This window comes from Elephas maximus, chromosome 20 (genome assembly GCF_024166365.1).
Source record: "Elephas maximus indicus isolate mEleMax1 chromosome 20, mEleMax1 primary haplotype, whole genome shotgun sequence".
Classification (NCBI taxonomy): Eukaryota; Metazoa; Chordata; class Mammalia; order Proboscidea; family Elephantidae; genus Elephas; species Elephas maximus.
This window is the reverse complement of record NC_064838.1, coordinates 63,363,266-63,382,545: the sequence shown is the minus strand read 5'-3', so window position 1 is coordinate 63,382,545 and position 19,280 is coordinate 63,363,266. Positions and strand designations below refer to the sequence as shown.

The window sequence follows — 19,280 nt, the reverse complement described above, 5'->3', positions numbered from 1 at the left end:
GAATATATCTCACCCAAAATGAGAGGCTATCTCAGGAACAGATTTGATACATTGAACACTACTGACCAAAGATCAGACAAGTTGTGGGATGACATCAAGGACATCATACATGAAGAAAGCAAGAGGTCATTAAAAAGACAAGAAAGAGAAAAGACCAAAATAGATGTTAGAAGAGACTCTGAAACTTGTTCTTGAATGTAGAGTAGGTAAGCAGAAGGGAGAAATGATCACATAAAAGAGCTGAACAGAAAATTTCTTGAGAAGACCAAGTATTATAATGACATGCACAAAGACCTGGAGTTAGAAAACCAAAAGGGACTAACACACTTGGCATTTCTCAAGCTGAAAGAACTGAAGAAAAACTTCAGCCCTCGAGTTGCAATATTGAAGGATTCTGTGGGCAAAATATTGAAAAACCTAGGAAGCATCAAAAGAAGATGGAAAGAAGAGCCATTGTACCAAAAAGAACTGGTCAACATTCAACCATTTCAGGAGACAGCATATGACAAGAATTGATAGCACTGAAGGAAGAAGTCCAAGCTGCACTAAAGGCATTGGCTAAAAAGAAGGCTCCAGGAATTGACGGAATACCAATTGAGATGTTTCAACAAACACATGCAACACTTTGCTCACTCGTCTATGCCAAGAAATTTGGAAGACAGCTTCATAGCCAACCAACTGGATAAGATCTGTATTTGTGCCTTTCCAAAGAAAGGTGATCCAATACAATGCAGAAATTATCTAACAATATCAGTTATATTACCTGCAAGTAAAATTTTTCTGAAGATAATTCAAAAACAGTTGCAGCAGTACTTCGACAGGGAACTGCCAGAAATTTAAGCCAGATTCAGAAGAGAATGTGGAACGAGGGATATCATTGCTGATGTCAGGTGGATCTTGGCTGAAGGCAGAAAATACCAGAAAGATGTTTACCTGTGTTTTATTGGCTATGCAAAGGCATTCGACTGTGTGGATCATAACAAATTATGGATAACATTGCAAAGAAAGGGAATTCCAGAACAGTGAATTGTGCTCACGAGGAATTCGTATACAGAACAAGAGGCAGTCATTAGAACAGAACAAGGAGAGCAGCCGTAGCACTTAACCACTACACCACCAGGGTTTCCAAGGGGATCCTAGTGGTTTAAAATCAGGAAAGGTGTATGTCAAGATTATATCCTTTCACCATACTTACTCAATCTGTATGCTGAGCAAATCTGAGAAGCCAGCCTATAGAAGAAGAACGTGGCATCAGGATTAGAGGAAGACTCATTAACAGCCTGTGACATATGTATAACACAACCTTGCTTGTGAAGGTGAAGAAGACTTGAAGCACTTACTGATAAAGAAAACAAGAATCCTCACAGCTGGACCAATAAGCAGCATCATGATAAACAGAGAAAATATTGATGTTGTCGTGGATTTCATTTTACTTGGATCCACAGTCAACACCTATGGAAGCAGCAGTCAGGAAATCAAATGACACAGTGTATTGGGAAAATGTGCTGCAAAAGACCTCTTTAAAGTATTAAAAAGCAAACATGTCATTTTGAGGACTAAGATGAACCTGACCCAAGCCATGGTATTTTCAGTCACCTCATATGCATGTGAAAACTGGACAGTGATTAAGGAAGACTGAAGAAGAATTGACACAGTGGCTGCAACAATGGGCTCAAGCTTAGCAACTTGTGAGGATGGTGCAGGACCAGACAGTGTTTTGTTCTGTTGTACGTAGGCACACTGTGAGTTGGAACTGACTCAACGGCAGCTAACAAGAATAAAAACTCCAAAAACCAAACTCGCTGCTGTCGAAACTATTCCAACTCATAGCAACCCTTTAGGACAGAATAGAACTGCCCCATAGGGTTTCCAAGGAGTGACTGGTGGATTGGAACTGCCGACCTTTTGGTTAGCAGACAAACGTTTAACCGCAGCACCACCAGGGCCCCAACAACAACAATAGGAAAAGCAAATCTGATTCCAGTTTTTAAATAAATGTAGTGTCTTATGATTTTTCTGGTAAATACACTTACATAAGCCAGTTTATCAGTCTAAATCAGTATCACTTTGTTGCTGTATTATTTACTAGGAACCTTGAAAAATCGGTTCCTCTTGGGCTTCACCAGCAGGGTCTTAGTTACCAAATGCATCTCATTGCCACGTTATCTCTCCTGTACTGTGGGTTGCCCATGGAGTGGACCAAAACCAAGAATAGCATTGTAGCTTTGACTCCAGGGTGTGGTATCTATTCCAAAGCATCTGAGTTAAGACTGATTGCATATAACAAAGACAACTTAGCTAGTATTAAAAAGAGAGAGAGAGGCGGAAGGGATTTGTTTTATAAGAATACAGGGTTATATCATGGAACTCAAGAGGCAGCCAAGCAGCATCCTCACTCCACCGTTCACCTCCGCTGTGTTCTCCTGTCTGCTTCCTTCTGCTCTCTAAGCACCAGCTTTCTCTGTTTCCCAGTTCACATATGGCAGAATATAGCTGTCCGACAGCTCTTGAGTTTATAAATTACAGTTCAAGGTGCACACCAAGACTGACAGGCTATGTCTGAATTCCAAATCATAATTTCTAGGAGAGAGAATATGATTGGCCTAGTTTGGGTCAAATATCCATTTCTGATCCAATCAACAATGAATGGAAGACCAAGCCTTGTAAAATTTACATGGCTGCCAGAAGACCACCTACATGGCTTACGGGATTATTCATGGGGCCCAGAGTGTTCATGACAGAGGTGGTGTCATCATTCTTTATTAATAATCTCTTCTAAACTGTCGCTATCATTGATAGATACAATAAACTCATTGCTGTGAGTCAGTTCTCACTCATAGCAACCCTATAGGACAGAGTAGAACTGCCCGATAGGGTTTTCAAAGCTATAATCTTTATGGAAGCAGAGAGCAAGATCTCTCTCCTGTGCTGCAGTTGTTGGGTTCAAACTGCTGACCCAGGGGCAGATTATCCAATAGGCAAGGTAAGCATGGTGCTTACCTTGCTTACCAGATCATCTGTCATGAACAATTTCACAGTTTTTCACATCAAAGACTCTGCTTGTAGGTATTCTCTCCCAACCCCACAGCACCTTCCTGAGGAATCAAAGCCCCTGTTTAAATTTGCAATCCCTGACATGGGTGAATGACCCAGGAAGCAAGGTAAGCACGGGCTTACTTGTGCTTACTTACTAATGAACAATTTCACTATAGCTGATATGGTAAGCAAGGTAAACACTGTGCTTACCTTATTGGATAATCCATCCCTGCGCCGACCTTTTGGTTAGCAGCTGAGCTGCTTAACCACTGTGCCACCAGGGCTCCTTAAAAAGGAGTTCAAAATTGAAATTGTAATTTCAGTATATATAAAAAGGTGTTTTAACATTCTTAAAATGAGTCATCTCTTGATTATGTGGATATATGTTCCTGCGATCTTGCTGCTCATCAAGATTTACTTACCAAACTCCTTTTTTCTCTGTATCAGTAAACCTTCAAGGCAATGAGAAATCTAACTTTGGTCCAAATTACAGTAAATTCCAAATGTTGTGAAGTCTAAGCAAATGAGATTGTTAGTGAGATATGTTAGAAAGTGGAGTCCTCTGCTTCAGTGAAGGGAGAAAGGGGACCTACCCAGTTCCCTTTCTAATTTCACCAGCCCAGTGTGGGATGGTAGACACGCCTCCAGACCGCTGCAGACTTTTATTTAATTACAGGAACACCTTTCTCTATAAAAGAAAGGGTGTGAGTTACATGCTGTCTGAGGTTGCTTCCAGCTTTATGATTCTGTGACTTTGATGAGGGTTCTTTATAGGTTTTTCATCCAAAAACCAGCCCCACCATCTAAAGGCCACACCACTGGCTTTTATTTCACTGCCCTACATAGAAAACAAACTTCATATATACTGGATGAATGAATGAATGCAACGAGTAAATATTTGGATATGGCAGTATGAGACTTTAAATGTTCTTAAATTTTGATTCCCAAAGACAGAATACCATAAAGAAAGAATATAAGATTTTTCACCAACTAAACAGGCAGTGTGTTTTATACAACCCATTAAAAGTTCATAAATTTTGGAAAAATTAATTAATATTTTCACGTATCAAAGTAAAAAGCCAAATTTAAAGCCAAAAATGGAATTCCATCAGCCCCATTTGCCAGCAGGTTATCTACCGATTTCCTAGAAAATTATTATATAGCTATTCAAAAACCTACAGATTATGTGGTTGACTCTTGGCTCATAAATCCCGCAGTTTGGAGAATTGGCAGGAAGGCATTTATTGGGTCGTAAATAAAGAAGATGATACAATTATGAGGTAAGCATATATCATATAAAAATGGGGTAAATTAAATCATGGAATGTACATAATTTAATTTAAAATTGACAGCTGTGATCCTCTTAAGATTTGTGTGTGTGTGTGTGTGTATATGTATATATATATATGTATTTCTTACAAACAATATCCACTGCTTCATTCCCCAAAATACAGAGCTTTTAAAATTGAAGGATACTGATAGTTTATATGAGAAATATAGGAAATGGGAAGTAAAAAAGCAACACCCTCTAAGTCTATTCTCTTGGATAAACAAGCATCTAACATGAGTGCAGGAGCCCTGGTGGCTGCTAACTGAAAGGTCAGCTGTTTGAATCCACCAGCAGTTCTTTGGAAACTCTGTGGGGTGGCTCTACTCTGTCCTGTAGGGTTATTATGAGTCGGAATTGACTTGAAGGCAACGGGTTTGGGTTTTTTGTTTGTTTGTGTTTGTTCTTAACATAGGTCCTGGATATAAAGTTCAGCATTTGGAGCCTCTGAACAGAATGCGTAAAAAGCAGGTGGTCTGTGGATTTGGTGAATTAAATGTGTGGTATTCAGAGTAATCTGCAGGACCAAGACATGGGCAGGGAGCGTGTGTGCGTGCAAAGTTCACTGACAAGAGGCTGTGACAGTGTCCGTTTTAGGAGTGAAATGGCCACATTTAGCTTTCCTGAAATGTCACAACTACTCAGGAGACCTAAGATTTGTAAGCTGCACATTTTCATATCCACACAGGTACATGTTTAGAGAGTCGACTTTCATTTCGCTTTACTGGTCTAACAACAACCAGCACCCCAAAGTCTTTCATTTACATTTTAGTCTGGCAATATTTTTATTTCGGGAACATAATTACCTTCTTAGTTTTGTGCAATTTAGGAATTAAAAATAGTATGCAATCCACAAAGCAGGTAAATTTGGGTTTTGAAAAGTTGATTCTAGGATGGAAATAATTAAAACACTGCATATATTCACATTTTCCTTGCACAGTAAAATAATTCACTTGCACTCTTAGGGCAGTGCTTGACCCTGGATCGAGGCGGGATAGAACAGTGATCACTTTCCTGAGAAATTTACAGTCTAGGGATTGAGATATATGTGGTTCACCTCATCATATTCCTTTGTGTGTCTAGGTTTGCAGCAAAGCGCTTTCCTCTGGCGTGTTTAGGCATGGGTGTGATATTTCCCATTGTTTCTTACTAGCATACTGACTGATATTTTAAATCCCATCTCAGACACTGAGGCCCTTGCCTCCAGCATCAGCCAACACTGCCTCTCGGGCCACTAACAGCCTCTCCAAGAAGGTGCAGAAATGACTAACATAATCTAATGCAATTCAGGGGAGTGTGGGGTGGGAGGAGACAATTTCACAGTTCATTCATGTTGAGAAATGTTTCCTAGCATGTAAACTTACATGCTGGCAAACAGCAAAATGGATGCCATTTGCAGCCTCATGCGTTCATTTTAAAATGCCATCTATTGGTTTGTGGGCTTTAGAGCAATCCCTCAGGCACAGCTATTTATATATTTATTTCGATTCTTCAGAACAGCTCGAGACATTTTCGCTCAGGAGTGTGTTTGATGAAATACGCTGTGATTACGCTCTGGTTGTCTTCATACGGATGGCGTCGATAACCAGTCTTTCATTTCAAAGGATGATTATACCTGCTATTTTTACAACTCATTGGGAAATTAGGGGGAGGAGGGACAGTAGTCAGAGGCTCTGTAAGGTTCTAAATGTTTATGAAAACAAACAATCTAGAAAATAATTCTAAGATGCCCGAGCAGCGATGAATGGCATGATTTTCTAAAGTGTTTGCTTGTGATTTACCGCTTATCTGTGTTGTGTTTAAATGTCATTGCAGATTGTGTTAAGGCTTGAGTCCGTTGCAGCTTTGCCACATGTTTGTGCGATATAAATGTACTTATAGCTATAATTATCTGGTAAAGCCCTGCAAACTTTGACAGATGATTAATAACCGCCGACCTCAGTTCACGCTAGCTCAGCCGGGCTGACTGAGGCCGGCTGGCCTGTCGTCATAACCCACCTGCCCCACCCCGGACTGATCATGGTGGCACCATTTTTCTTATCTCTCTGGTTGTCGGGACACAAAGAGCTAGCCAGCCCGGTGGGATTCTCCTCTACTGCTTAACGTTTTATATTTTTCCCCAACACCAAAAACATAAAAGGCATAAATAAATAAAGTGAAATACAGCACTTGCATGCCATAGTCTACTTCAGATGACTAAGATCATCTTCAAGTTTGGATCATTTTAAAATAAGTTGAATCTTTAAGGGAGATATTTGTAACAAGTATTCCTACTTCAGACCCAGGCACCACAGTGGATTTCCTTATTAGCTAAGTAAACAGTTTTCTAAATCTCGCATTGTTGTTAGTTCTCGAGTATTTGTATTTTTTGCATCGAATCCTAATGATTTGTTCATAAAACTGAAGGCATTGATTTTCATCACTTCTCATTAACTTTTTCTGGAAAAAGGCATGGATACCTCTCATTTCACAATTCCATTCCTGCAAGTTCACAAGTTCACACCCGCTCATTTGAGGGCAGTGATTCTCCATATTCAGAACCTACAGGTCTGGTCCAAAGCACCTTGGCTGAAGACCTGCCAGGCTGTTCTCCTAGTTCCTGAGAGCAGGGTGGTATCTCTCCTCCTTATGTGGTTCAGCACGTGGCCTGGCACGTATAGGTGACTCTGTCAGCATTTGAGTTGAGTGAGGGACCAGAGGTATGCCCACACGGCACAGAGCAATGAAAATCTTCAAGGATGAAGAACAAAGTTGAAGTTTATTTCATGTATTACAAGTAAAAACGGCCAATTCAGTGAATTCATCACGTATTTCTTGAGTGCCTTCTATGTGCTTGGCACTGTTTGAGGAGCCACAGATACAGTTAGCAAGACCACCCTGGTTGCTGAGTGTAGAGCAGAGTGTAGGGGCAAGAGAAGCACAGAAAGCGGGCATTGTCCAGGGGAGAGACGACGGCAGTCTGGGCTGGGGTTGTCGCAGGGAAAATGGAGAGAAGTGGCTGGATTTGGCAAATATATTTGGGAGGAGCACCAGGACAACTTACCAAGGCTGGGAGGTGGGTTAGAGAGAAAAACTGGGGCTCACTCTTGGTTTCTGGCTTGATGGTGGCATTTTCTGAGATAGGGAAGACTGAAGAAAAAGCCTATTTGTTGGATAAAATCAAGTTAGTTTTGAATGCTTGGATCTGAGATATGTATTAGATATCCAAGTGGACCTCTGTCAAGTTGGCAGCCGGATAGGTGAGTCTAGAATTCAGAGGAGGGTCAAGACTGGAGATATAAATTTGAGAGTCAGTGGACTACAGAAGATGCTAGCAACTATTATTAAAAACTATGTATTAATGATCAGGGCCATCCTAAGGCTTACTAACGCCTGTGGATCTTTGGGTTAGCAGGGATTGGAAGGTGCACGGAAATTAGGTTTAAGCTCTGCCCAAATGAGGGCATGTCATAAAAACACAACTTTATTCTGATTGCGAATTAAACAATACCACTGTCTTCCTACTTGCAGAAGATGAAAGGGAAATCCTTGCAAAGATCTAGGGAAAGCTCTGAGATTTAACTGTTCAATGTTCTTACTTGTTAACTGTATCTTTGGCTCCTCAAACAGTGCCCAGCACATAGGAGACACTCAAGAAATATGTGTTGAATTCATTGAATCTTACCTCACAGAACTGAATTTCCCCTTCTCTCTACTCTTTTTTTTCTTTTTTTTCCTCTACTCTAGTCATGTCATTGTTTATTTAACTGCTACCTGGAACCCATGAGTACTCATAGGCTTGTCTCCCTTGAAGGTTTCTGAAACCTGGCCCTGTTTTTACTTGTAATAAATGAAATAAACCCCTTTCATGAATTTGTTTTAAATGACTTCTTAGAAGATATCCACAATCTACAGTCTCTGGAAATGCATCATTTTAACACTTTAAATGGAAAAGGTCTTCGAAAATTACATTTATGTGCTCCTTTTGTGTTCTTACTGGACACTGGTTCTCTCTACTTGTCTCTTCATGCCTGTTTTATGGAGTCGGGATGCCACCTGATAGAAATCTGCTTGGGCTGCCACAGGTGCAGAACGTGTACTTCACCCTGCCAAGGCTAACAGAATCCAAATAGGCAGATAGAAAAAAGGAAACTAGATAAATAGAACGAACCTGAGCCTATGCTGGTGCCTTCTGAAATTCAAGTGATCCTTGTCCATCTTGCTCCCAGAGAGGTCTTTAATCCACCCTGCTTCAACTTTTCAGACAGACTTTAAAAACACCTGGTACAAAGAGACTCCAGCAGGCCCCTTTCCTCCCCAGTCCACAGCAAAGGCAGGCCCCATAATGACCTATAGAAGCCCTGCCCCGTTTAAAGGCATCCCCTGGTAGCAAATAGGAATCCTTTGAGAGGCCAATACAAATCCTTTGAGAGCCCCTTGAGAACTGTTTCCATCTTTGCTTTTGCCTCTGACCGTTCTAAAGCCAGGACCGTGACTTGCACAATTCCAGGGGGCACCATTGGGCTCCAGAGGTGCATTTACCAAGAATGGAGTGTGAATGGGAAGAGTTGGGCAGCTGGCGTCCCCTGCCCCACCACCACTTCGCCTTCTTCCTCTGCTCTTGGAACGCATTGACCTGTCCAGCCTGCTTTCTGTCCTGGTTCTTACTGCTTATTATACCCAAGCGAGTTTGCTCAGCCTGTATACCTGCTCCAGTTACCCTGTCCCAGGCCCTAACTAGCTGCCACATCAGAGAACTCAGTGCTCAGTCCTACCTGCCTGCGCATCAGCTGACTGCGCTTTCCAGCCTTCTCAGTTGAGATGTCTGCCTCCTCTCTGACCAGGCCTTTCTTGGGCCACTGGGACTTAGCACTTAAATCTGAGTCCCCTTCTTTTCCAGCTGGGCTTCAGGGGAGAATCTTAAGCCATCAAAACCTGTTGCAGTAGAGTTGATTCTAACTCATAGCGACCCTGTAGGACAGAGTGGAACTGCCCCATAGAGTTTCCAGGGCTATAATCGTTACAGAAGCAGACTGCCACATCTTGCACAGAGCAGCTGGTGGGTTCGAACCGCCAACCTGTTGGTTAGCAGCCAGCCACTTAACCACTGTGCTAAAAGGGTCCTCTCTTAAGCCATTAGGGCTAGGGAAATACTAACCAATATTTTAGTTAGTGCAGTGTTTTCCGGAATTACAAAGTGACTCGTGACCCCCATCTCCATGAGGGTGTCAGAACACAGACTGCATCTCCTCTCCACAACCCCAAAGCTCCTGTGTATGGAAAGGTGGATCCCTGAGGAATCTTAGCCCTTCTCACGAGTGGAACACTGGGCTCCTGAGATTGCCCAGGCCTCCCCAGTCACTGTGTTACATCCAAACAGTGAACTCATGTTACCTTTGGCCCACAGTCCAGTGTAAAGAAGGTAATTACCAAAGCAATTATTTACTACTCTAACGTTTCAGTTTCAGCTTTTAATTAAAAGGTTCAGCTTCCCCTTCTAGAGTAATGAGAACCTTTAAAAAGTTGAAGTATTAATATAAATTCGGAGAGGCGGAGCCAAGATGGCGGACTAGGCAGACGCTACCTCGGATCCCTCTTACAACAAAGGCACGGAAAAACAAGTGAATCAATCACATACATAACAATCTACGAACCCTGAACAACAAACACAGATTTAGAGACGGAGAACGAACTAATACGGGGAAGCAGTGATTGTTTTCAGAGCCTGGAACCAGCGTACCAGTCAGGTACGGCACAAGCACAGAGAGCTGCTCCACCCCCCTGAACTAGCCCCGGGAGGGGGACCAGCTGGTTCCGCGGGCGGCGTGGGACGCAGCCGGTAGGAGAAGTCTCCGGAAGGCAGTGACTGGTCTTGGAACGGGGAGAGCAGCGTCCCAGCCGGGGAACCGTCCCGCCGGGATTTGGACTGGACGTAGGTACGGCATAAACACGGAGAGCTGCTCCACCCCTCTGAACTAACCCCGGGAGGGGGCCCAGTGGGGTCGCGCGGGCGGCGTGGGACGCAGCCGGTAGGAGAAGTCCCCAGGAGGCAGCGACTGGTATTGGAGCGGGGAGAACAGCGTCCCAGCCGGGGCACTCGATCACGGCACAAGCACGGGGAGCTGCTCCACCCACCTGAACTAACCCCGGGAGGCGGCCCAACTGGTTCGCGGAGACGGCACGGCAACGCAGCTGGAGGGACGAGAAGTCCCTGGGAGGCAGCGACTGATTTTGGAGTCGAGAGTGCACCGTCCCAGTAGGGGAGCCTTGACACTGGGCGTGGGGCTGGAAGCGGAGGATCTGACCTTGACTCCAGCGGGCCAGACCCCCCGGGGGCAATCTCCACACAGCCAGCACACATAGGCGACGCGCCCCGCGGGAATCTCAGATATAATAGTCATTCCAAGCAAGACAAGCAACTCTGGCTATATTCTGAGGTGCTACTCTCCTATCTCTCTGTTCCCTCCCACACCCTCCCCAGGCGGCTTCATTAACATCCGAATAGCCTGAGCCAGAGGGAGAACTCTGATAGGGATCTGACTGCATTTTTTTTTTAGCGGATTTTCTGGAAAAACTAGTTTCCCAGTGATGGCTCGGAGACAACAATCCATATCAAACCACTTAAAGAAGCAGACCATGACAGCTTCTCCAAGCCCCCAAACAAAAGAATCAAAATCTTTCCCAAATGAAGATACAATCCGGGAATTATCAGATACATAATATAAAAAACTAATTTACAGAATGCTTCAAGACATCACAAATGAAATAAGGCAGACTGCAGAAAAAGCCCAGGAACACACTGATAAAACTGTTGAAGAACTCAAAAAGATTATTCAAGAACATAGTGGAAAAATTAATAAGTTGCAAGAATCCATAGAGAGACAGCATGTAGAAATCCAAAAGATTAACAATAAAATTACAGAATTAGACAACGCAATAGGAAGTCAGAGGAGCAGACTCGAGCAATTAGAATGCAGACTGGGACATCTGGAGGACCAGGGAATCAACACCAACATAGCTGAAAAAAAATCAGATAAAAGAATTTAAAAAAATGAAGAAACCCTAAGAATCATGTGGGACTCTATCAAGAAGGATAACCTGCGGGTGATTGGAGTCCCAGAACAGGGAGGGGGGACAGAAAACACAGAGAAAATAGTTGAAGAACTCCTGACAGAAAACTTCCCTGACATCATGAAAGACGAAAGGATATCTATCCAAGATGCTCATCGAACCCCATTTAAGATTGATCCAAAAAGAAAAACACCAAGACATATTATCATCAAACTCGCCAAAACCAAAGATAAACAGAAAATTTTAAAAGCAGCCAGGGAGAAAAGAAAGGTTTCCTTCAAGGGAGAATCAATAAGAATAAGTTCAGACTACTCAGCAGAAACCATGCAGGCAAGAAGGGAATGGGACAACATATACAGAACACTGAAGGAGAAAAACTGCCAGCCAAGGATCATATATCCAGCAAAACTCTCTTTGAAATATGAAGGCAAAATTAAGATATTTACAGATAAAAACAAGTTTAGAGAATTTGCAAAAACCAAACCAAAGCTACAAGAAATACTAAAGGATATTGTTTGGCCAGAGAACCAATAATATCAGATATCAGCACAACACAAGGTCACAAAACAGAACGTCCTGATATCAACTCAAATAGGGAAATCACAAAAACAAACAAATTAAGATTAATTAAAAAAAAAACGTAACAGGGAATCATGGAAGTCAATAGGTAAAAGATCACAATAATCAAAAAGAGGGACTAAATACAGGAGGCATTGAACTGCCATATGGAGAGTGATACAAGGCGATATAGAACGATACAAGTTAGGTTTTTACTTAGAAAAATAGGGGTAAATAATAAGGTAACCACAAAAAGGTATAACAACTCTATAACTCAAGATAAAAGCCAAGAAAAACGTAACGACTCAACTAACATAAAGTCAAACACTATGAAAATGAGGATCTCACAATTTACTAAGAAAAACGCCTCAGCACAAAAAAGTATGTGGAAAAATGAAATTGTCAACAACACACATAAAAAGGCATCAAAATGACAGCACTAAAAACTTATTTATCTATAATTACGCTGAATGTAAATGGACTAAATGCACCAATAAAGAGACAGAGAGTCACAGACTGGATAAAGAAACACGATCCATCTATATGCTGCCTACAAGAGACACACCTTAGACTTAGAGACACAAACAAACTAAAACTCAAAGGATGGAAAAAAGTATATCAAGCAAACAATAAGCAAAAAAGAAGAGGAGTAGCAATATTAATTTCTGACAAAATAGACTTTAGACTTAAATCCACCACAAAGGATAAAGAAGGACACTATATAATGATAAAAGGGACAATTGATCAGGAAGACATAACCATATTAAATATTTATGCACCCAATGACAGGGCTGCAAGATACATAAATCAAATTTTAACAGAATTGAAAAGTGAGATAGATACCTCCACAATTACAGTAGGAGACTTCAACACACCACTTTCGGAGAAGGACAGGACATCCAGTAAGAAGCTCAGTAGAGACACTGAAGATCTAATTACAACAATCAACCAACTTGACCTCATTGACTTATACAGAACTCTCCACCCAACTGCTGCAAAATATACTTTTTTTTTCTAGCGCACATGGAACATTCTCTAGAATAGACCACATATTAGGTCATAAAACAAACCTTTGCAGAGTCCAAAACATCGAAATATTACAAAGCATCTTCTCAGACCACAAGGCAATGAAACTAGAGATCAATAACAGAAAAACTAGGGAAAAGAAATCAAATACTTGGAAAATGAACAATACCCTCCTGAAAAAAGACTGGGTTATAGAAGACATCAAGGAGGGAATAAGGAAATTCTTAGAAAGCAATGAGAATGAAAATACTTCCTATCAAAACCTCTGGGACACAGCAAAAGCAGTGCTCAGAGGCCAATTTATATCGATAAATGCACACATACAAAAAGAAGAAAGCGCCAAAATCAGAGAACTGTCCCTACAACTTGAACAAATAGAAACTGAGCAACAAAAGAATCCATTAGGCACCAGAAAAAAACAAATAAGAAAAATTAGAGCTGAACTAAATGAATTAGAGAACAGAAAAACAATTGAAAGAATTAACAAAGCCAAAAGCTGGTTCTTTGAAAAAATTAACAAAATTGATAAACCATTGGCTAGACTGACTAAAGAAATACAGGAAAGGAAACAAATAACCCGAATAAGAAACGAGAAGGACCACATCACAACAGAACCAAATGAAATTAAAAGAATCATTTCAGATTATTATGAAAAATTGTACTCTAACAAATTTGAAAACCTAGAAGAAATGGATGAATTCCTGGAAAAACACTACCTACCTAAACTAACACATTCAGAAGTAGAACAACTAAATAGACCCATAACAAAAAAAGAGATTGAAAAGGTAATCAAAAAACTCCCAACAAAAAAAAGCCATGGCCCGGACGGCTTCACTGCAGAGTTCTACCAAACTTTCAGAGAAGAGTTAACACCACTACTTCTGAAGGTATTCCAGAGCATAGAAAATGACGGAATACTACCCAACTCATTCTATGAAGCCACCATCTCCCTGATACCAAAACCAGGTAAAGACATTACAAAAAAAGAAAATTATAAACCTATATCCCTCATGAACATAGATGCAAAAATCTTCAACAAAATTCTAGCCAATAGAATCCAACAGCACATCAAAAAAATAATTCACCATGATCAAGTGGGATTTATACCAGGTATGCAAGGCTGGTTTAATATCAGAAAAACCATTAATGTAATCCATCACATAAATAAAACAAAAGACAAAAACCACATGATCTTATCAATTGATGCAGAAAAGGCATTTGACAAAGTCCAACACCCATTTATGATAAAAACTCTTACCAAAATAGGAATTGAAGGAAAATTCCTCAACATAATAAAGGGCATCTATGCAAAGCCAACAGCCAATATCACTCTAAATGGAGAGAACCTGAAAGCATTTCCCTTGAGAACGGGAACCAGACAAGGATGCCCTTTATCACCGCTCTTATTCAACATCCTACTTAAAGTCCTAGCCAGGGCAATTAGGCTAGACAAAGAAATAAAAGGTATCCGGATTGGCAAGGAAGAAGTAAAGTTATCACTATTTGCAGATGACATGATTATATACACAGAAGACCCTAAGGAATCCTCCAGAAAACTACTGAAACTAATAGAAGAGTTTGGCAGAGTCTCAGGTTATAAAATAAACATACAAAAATCACTTGGATTCTTCTACATCAACAAAAAGAACACCGAAGAGGAAAACAGTAGCCCCCAAGAAGATAAGATACTTAGGAATAAATCTTACCAAGGATGTAAAAGACCTATACAAAGAAAACTACAAAGCTCTAATACAAGAAATTCAAAAGGACATACTTAAGTGGAAAAACATACCTTGCTCATGGATAGGAAGACTTAACATAGTAAAAATGTCTATTCTACCAAAAGCCATCTATACCTTTAACGCACTTCCGATCCAAATTCCAATGTCATATTTTAAGGGGATAGAGAAACAAATCACCAATTTCATATGGAAGGGAAAGAAGCCCCGGATAAGCAAAGCACTACTGAAAAAGAAGAAGAAAGTGGGAGGCCTCACTTTACCTGATTTCAGAACCTATTATACAGCCACAGTAGTCAAAACAGCCTGGTACTGGTACAGCAACAGGCACATAGACCAATGGAACAGAATTGAGAACCCAGGCATAGATCCATCCACATATGAGTAGCTGGTATTTGACAAAGGACCAGTGTCAATTAATTGGGGAAAAGAAAGCCTTTTTAACAAATGGTGCTGGCATAACTGGATATTCATTTGCAAAAAAATGAAACAGGACCCATACCTTACACCATGCACAAAAACTAACTCCAAGTGGATCAAAGACCTAAACATAAAGACTAAAACGATAAAGATCATGGAAGAAAAAATTGGGACAACCCTAGGAGCCCTAATACAAGGCATAAACAGAATACAAAACATTACCAAAAATGATGAAGAGAAACCCGATAACTGGGAGCTCCTAAAAATCAAACACCTATGCTCATCTAAAGACTTCACCAAAAGAGTATAAAAAGACCACCTACAGACTGGGAAAGAATTTTCAGTTGTGACATCTCCGACCAGCGCCTGATCTCTAAAATCTACATGATTCTGTCAAAACTCAACCACAAAAAGACAAACAACCCAATCAAAAAGTGGGCAAAGGATATGAACACACATTTCACTAAAGAAGATATTCAGGCAGCCAACAGATACATGAGAAAATGCTCACAATCATTAGCCATTAGAGAAATGCAAATTAAAACTACGATGAGATTCCATCTCACACCAGCAAGGCTGGCATTAATCCAAAAAACACAAAATAATAAATGTTGGAGAGGCTGCGGAGAGATTGGAACTCTCATACACTGCTGGTGGGAATGTAAAATGGTACAACCACTTTGGAAATCTATCTGGTGTTATCTTAAACAGTTAGAAATAGAACTACCATACAACCCAGAAATCCCACTCCTGGGAATATACCCTAGAGATACAAGAGCCTTCATACAAACAGATATATGCACACCCATGTTTATTGCAGCTCTGTTTACAATAGCAAAAAGTTGGAAGCAACCAAGGTGTCCATCAACGGATGAATGGTTAAGTAAATTGTGGTATATTCCCACAATGGAATACTACGCATCGATAAAGAACAGTGAGGAATCTGTGAAACATTTCATAACATGGAGGAACCTGGAAGGCATTATGCTGAGCGAAATGAGTCAGAGGCAAAAGGACAAATATTGTATAAGACCACTATTATAAGATCTTGAGTAATAGTAAACCTGAGAACACATACTTTTGTGGTTACGAGGCGGGGAGGGAGGGAGGGTGGGAGAGGGTTTTTTATTGATTAATCAGTAGATAAGAAATGCTTTAGGTGAAGGGAAAGACAACACTCAATACATGGAAGGTCAGCTCAATTGGACTGGACCAAAAGCAAAGAAGTTTCCGGGATAAAATGAATGCTTCAAAGGTCAGCGGAGCAAGGGCGGGGGTCTGGGGAACATGGTTTGCGGGGACTTCTAAGTCAATTGGCAAAATAATTCTATTATGAAATCATTGTGCATCCCACTTTGAAATGTGGCGTCTGGGGTCTTAAATGCTAACAAGCGGCCATCTAAGATGCATCAATTGGTCTCAACCCACTTGGAGCAAAGGAAAATGAAGAACACCAAGGCCACATGACAACTAAGAGCCCAAGAGACAGAAAGGGCCACACGAACCAGAGACCTACATCATCCTGAGACCAGAAGAACTAGTTGGTGCCTGGCCACAATCGATGACTGCCCTGACAGGGAGCACAACAGAGGACCCCTGAGGGAGCAGGAGATCAGTGGGATACAGACCCCAAATTCTCATAAAAAGACCAAACTTAATGGTCTGACTGAGACTAGAGGAATCCCGGCAGCCATGGTCCCCAGACCTTCTGTTGGCACAGGACAGGAACCATCCCCGAAGACAACTCATCAGACATGAAAGGGACTGGTCAGCGGGTGGGAGAGAGACGCTGATGAAGAGTGAGCTAATTATATCAGGTGGACGCTTGAGATTGTGTTGGCAACTCTTGTCTGGAGCGGGGATGGGAGGATAGAGAGAGAGAGAAGCCGGCAAAATTGTCACGAAAGGAGAGACTGAAAGGGCTGACTCAAGATGGGGAGAGCAAGTGGGAGTAGGGAGTGAGATGTATGTAAATTTATATGTGACAGACTGATTGGATTTGTAAACGTTCACTTGAAGCTTAATAAAAGTTAATAAAAAAAAAAAAAAGTTGAAGTATTGATTCCAGTTTATAACATTAGCCTCCATCCTGTCTTAGGGGAGGGTCCAGTGCAGGCTGAGGTCCAGGACGTTGATATGAACCTAAGAAATGGAAGACCGTAATGGTTTTTAAATGGCCACAGCCAGTTGCAGCCATAGGCCCACTGCCCTGTCATTCATTCCATAATCTAACTCAGAATAGCTTCCCTTGTTACTTAAACTAGGAGCCACTACAGCAGGAAGTGATTTAAAGTGTGTCGCAGCTCATGCCCTCCACAGTGTTCAGTGAGTGTTCTGGATCACCTACTATGTGCAGAGCACTGTGGAAATGTGCTCTCACTGGGCTTGTGCTGTCCTTCCAGCACAGGCAAGTCACCGGCTGAGTGTCACTCAAGGCGTGTGTTTCTGGGAAGTTGCCGAGGGACTTGTGAGTGTGGAACTAGCCTGGCCCAGAAGAAATTCCAGCCCGTCCAAACCTACACCCACTCCAGGACTCCCTGGTTTTCTTGCCAGTTGGTTACTTCTTACCTGTACTTCTTTTTACATTATGAAATTGATTAAAGTTTTAAAACACATAATTTTCACTCTAGCCGTATATTATGTTTACCAGAGTCTATAGCTTCATATTATGCTGTTTGTTACCACATAAAAACCCACTCAGTATAATAAATGTCATACAAGTCGGATGCCCAGCCTGTTTCAGATGACTTAAAGGAGAAAAGGCAAACAACTTTTAGCTGATTTGATTGAATTAACACTAACATTATTGTTCTATTGACTCTTTCTTGTCCATTGATTTTTAAAAGCCTTTAGCTCCCTTGCCATCCATTAAGACAAACCGTATGCAATTTGGTGCTCAGGACAAGAAAATGCTGTTGGGTGTAGGTTGTATACATGGAAAAAAATTATATATGTGCTGAAAGTAGACTGGTTAGGAGGCACCTCCTCATACTTTGCTATAAACAACTTCTGTACATTTGACTTTTGAGGCTAACAAGAGTGACCTTTGGGTTATATTGTGGTCACTTATATCAGTAACAAGTGAAGCTAAGTGATGATTTATAGATGAAGTACTTCATTATCTCTTTTTCAAGATGAATTAAATAAGCTAAAATTTTACATATCCTCTTATGTTTCCAAAGCCCTTAATTCTTTTATATGCAGAACTAATAGACCAATAAGCAATAGAATAAGCAAGACAGGAACAGCATAGTATTTTCTGTTAAATTAAGTTGTTGTCGTTAGGTGCCATCGAGTCAGTTCCAACTCGTAGCGACCCAATGGACAACAGAAGGAAACACTGCCCGGTCCTGCACCATCCTCACAATCGTTGTTATGCTTGACCCCATTGTTGTAGCCCTGTGTCAATTTATCTCTTTGAGGGCCTTCTTCTTTTTCACTGACCCTCTACTGGGCATGATGGCCTTCTCCAAGAACTGATCACTCCTGATGACATGTCCAAAGTATGTGAGACGAAGTCTCGCTATCCTCACTTCCAAGACTCACTCTGGCTGTATTTCTTCCAAGACAGACTTGTTTATTCTTTTGGCAGTCCGTGGTATATAGTCAGTATTCTTCGCCAGCACCATAATTCAGAGATACCAGCTCTTCTTCGGTCTTCCTTATTCATTGTCCAGCCTTCGCATGCTTATGAGGCAATTGAAAATAACATGGCTTGGGTCAGGCGCGCCTTAGCCCTCAAAGTGACACTTTTGCCTTCCAACGCTTTCAAGAGGTCTTTTGAAGCAGATTTACCCTAATGCAATACATCATTTGATTTCCTGACTGCTGCTTCCGTAGGCGTTGATTGCAGATTCAAGGAAAATGAAACCCTTGACAATGTCAATCTTTTCTCCATTTATCATGATGTCGCTTATTGGTCTAGTAGTGAGGATTTTTTTTTTCCTTTGTGTTGAGGTGTAATCATACTGAAGGCTGCAGTCTTTGATCTTCATAAGTGGTTAATGAGTTTTCCACCAATCCTGATGCTACGCTCTTCTTTATATACTCCAGTTTCTCAGATTATTTGCTGAGCATACAGATTGAATAACTATGGTGAAAGGATACAATTAAATTTTAATTTA

General features: G+C 41.2%; 1 protein-coding gene across 6 annotated transcripts in view; it reads left to right on the top strand.

Moving 5' to 3' along the window:
• Positions 1–19,280, top strand: part of CFAP20DC (CFAP20 domain containing) — a 269,312-nt gene that overhangs the window by 207,764 nt on the left and 42,268 nt on the right. The window contains exon 16 of one of the 6 annotated variants that reach the window (XM_049863556.1): positions 4,254–4,419. The exons of the other annotated variants lie outside the window; for them this stretch is intronic. Within the exon in view, the coding sequence (XP_049719513.1) occupies positions 4,254–4,320 (67 nt within the window). The 3' untranslated portion in view covers positions 4,321–4,419. Of the gene's footprint in view, positions 1–4,253; positions 4,420–19,280 lie in introns of those variants that run through there. 6 annotated transcript variants of the gene reach the window in all.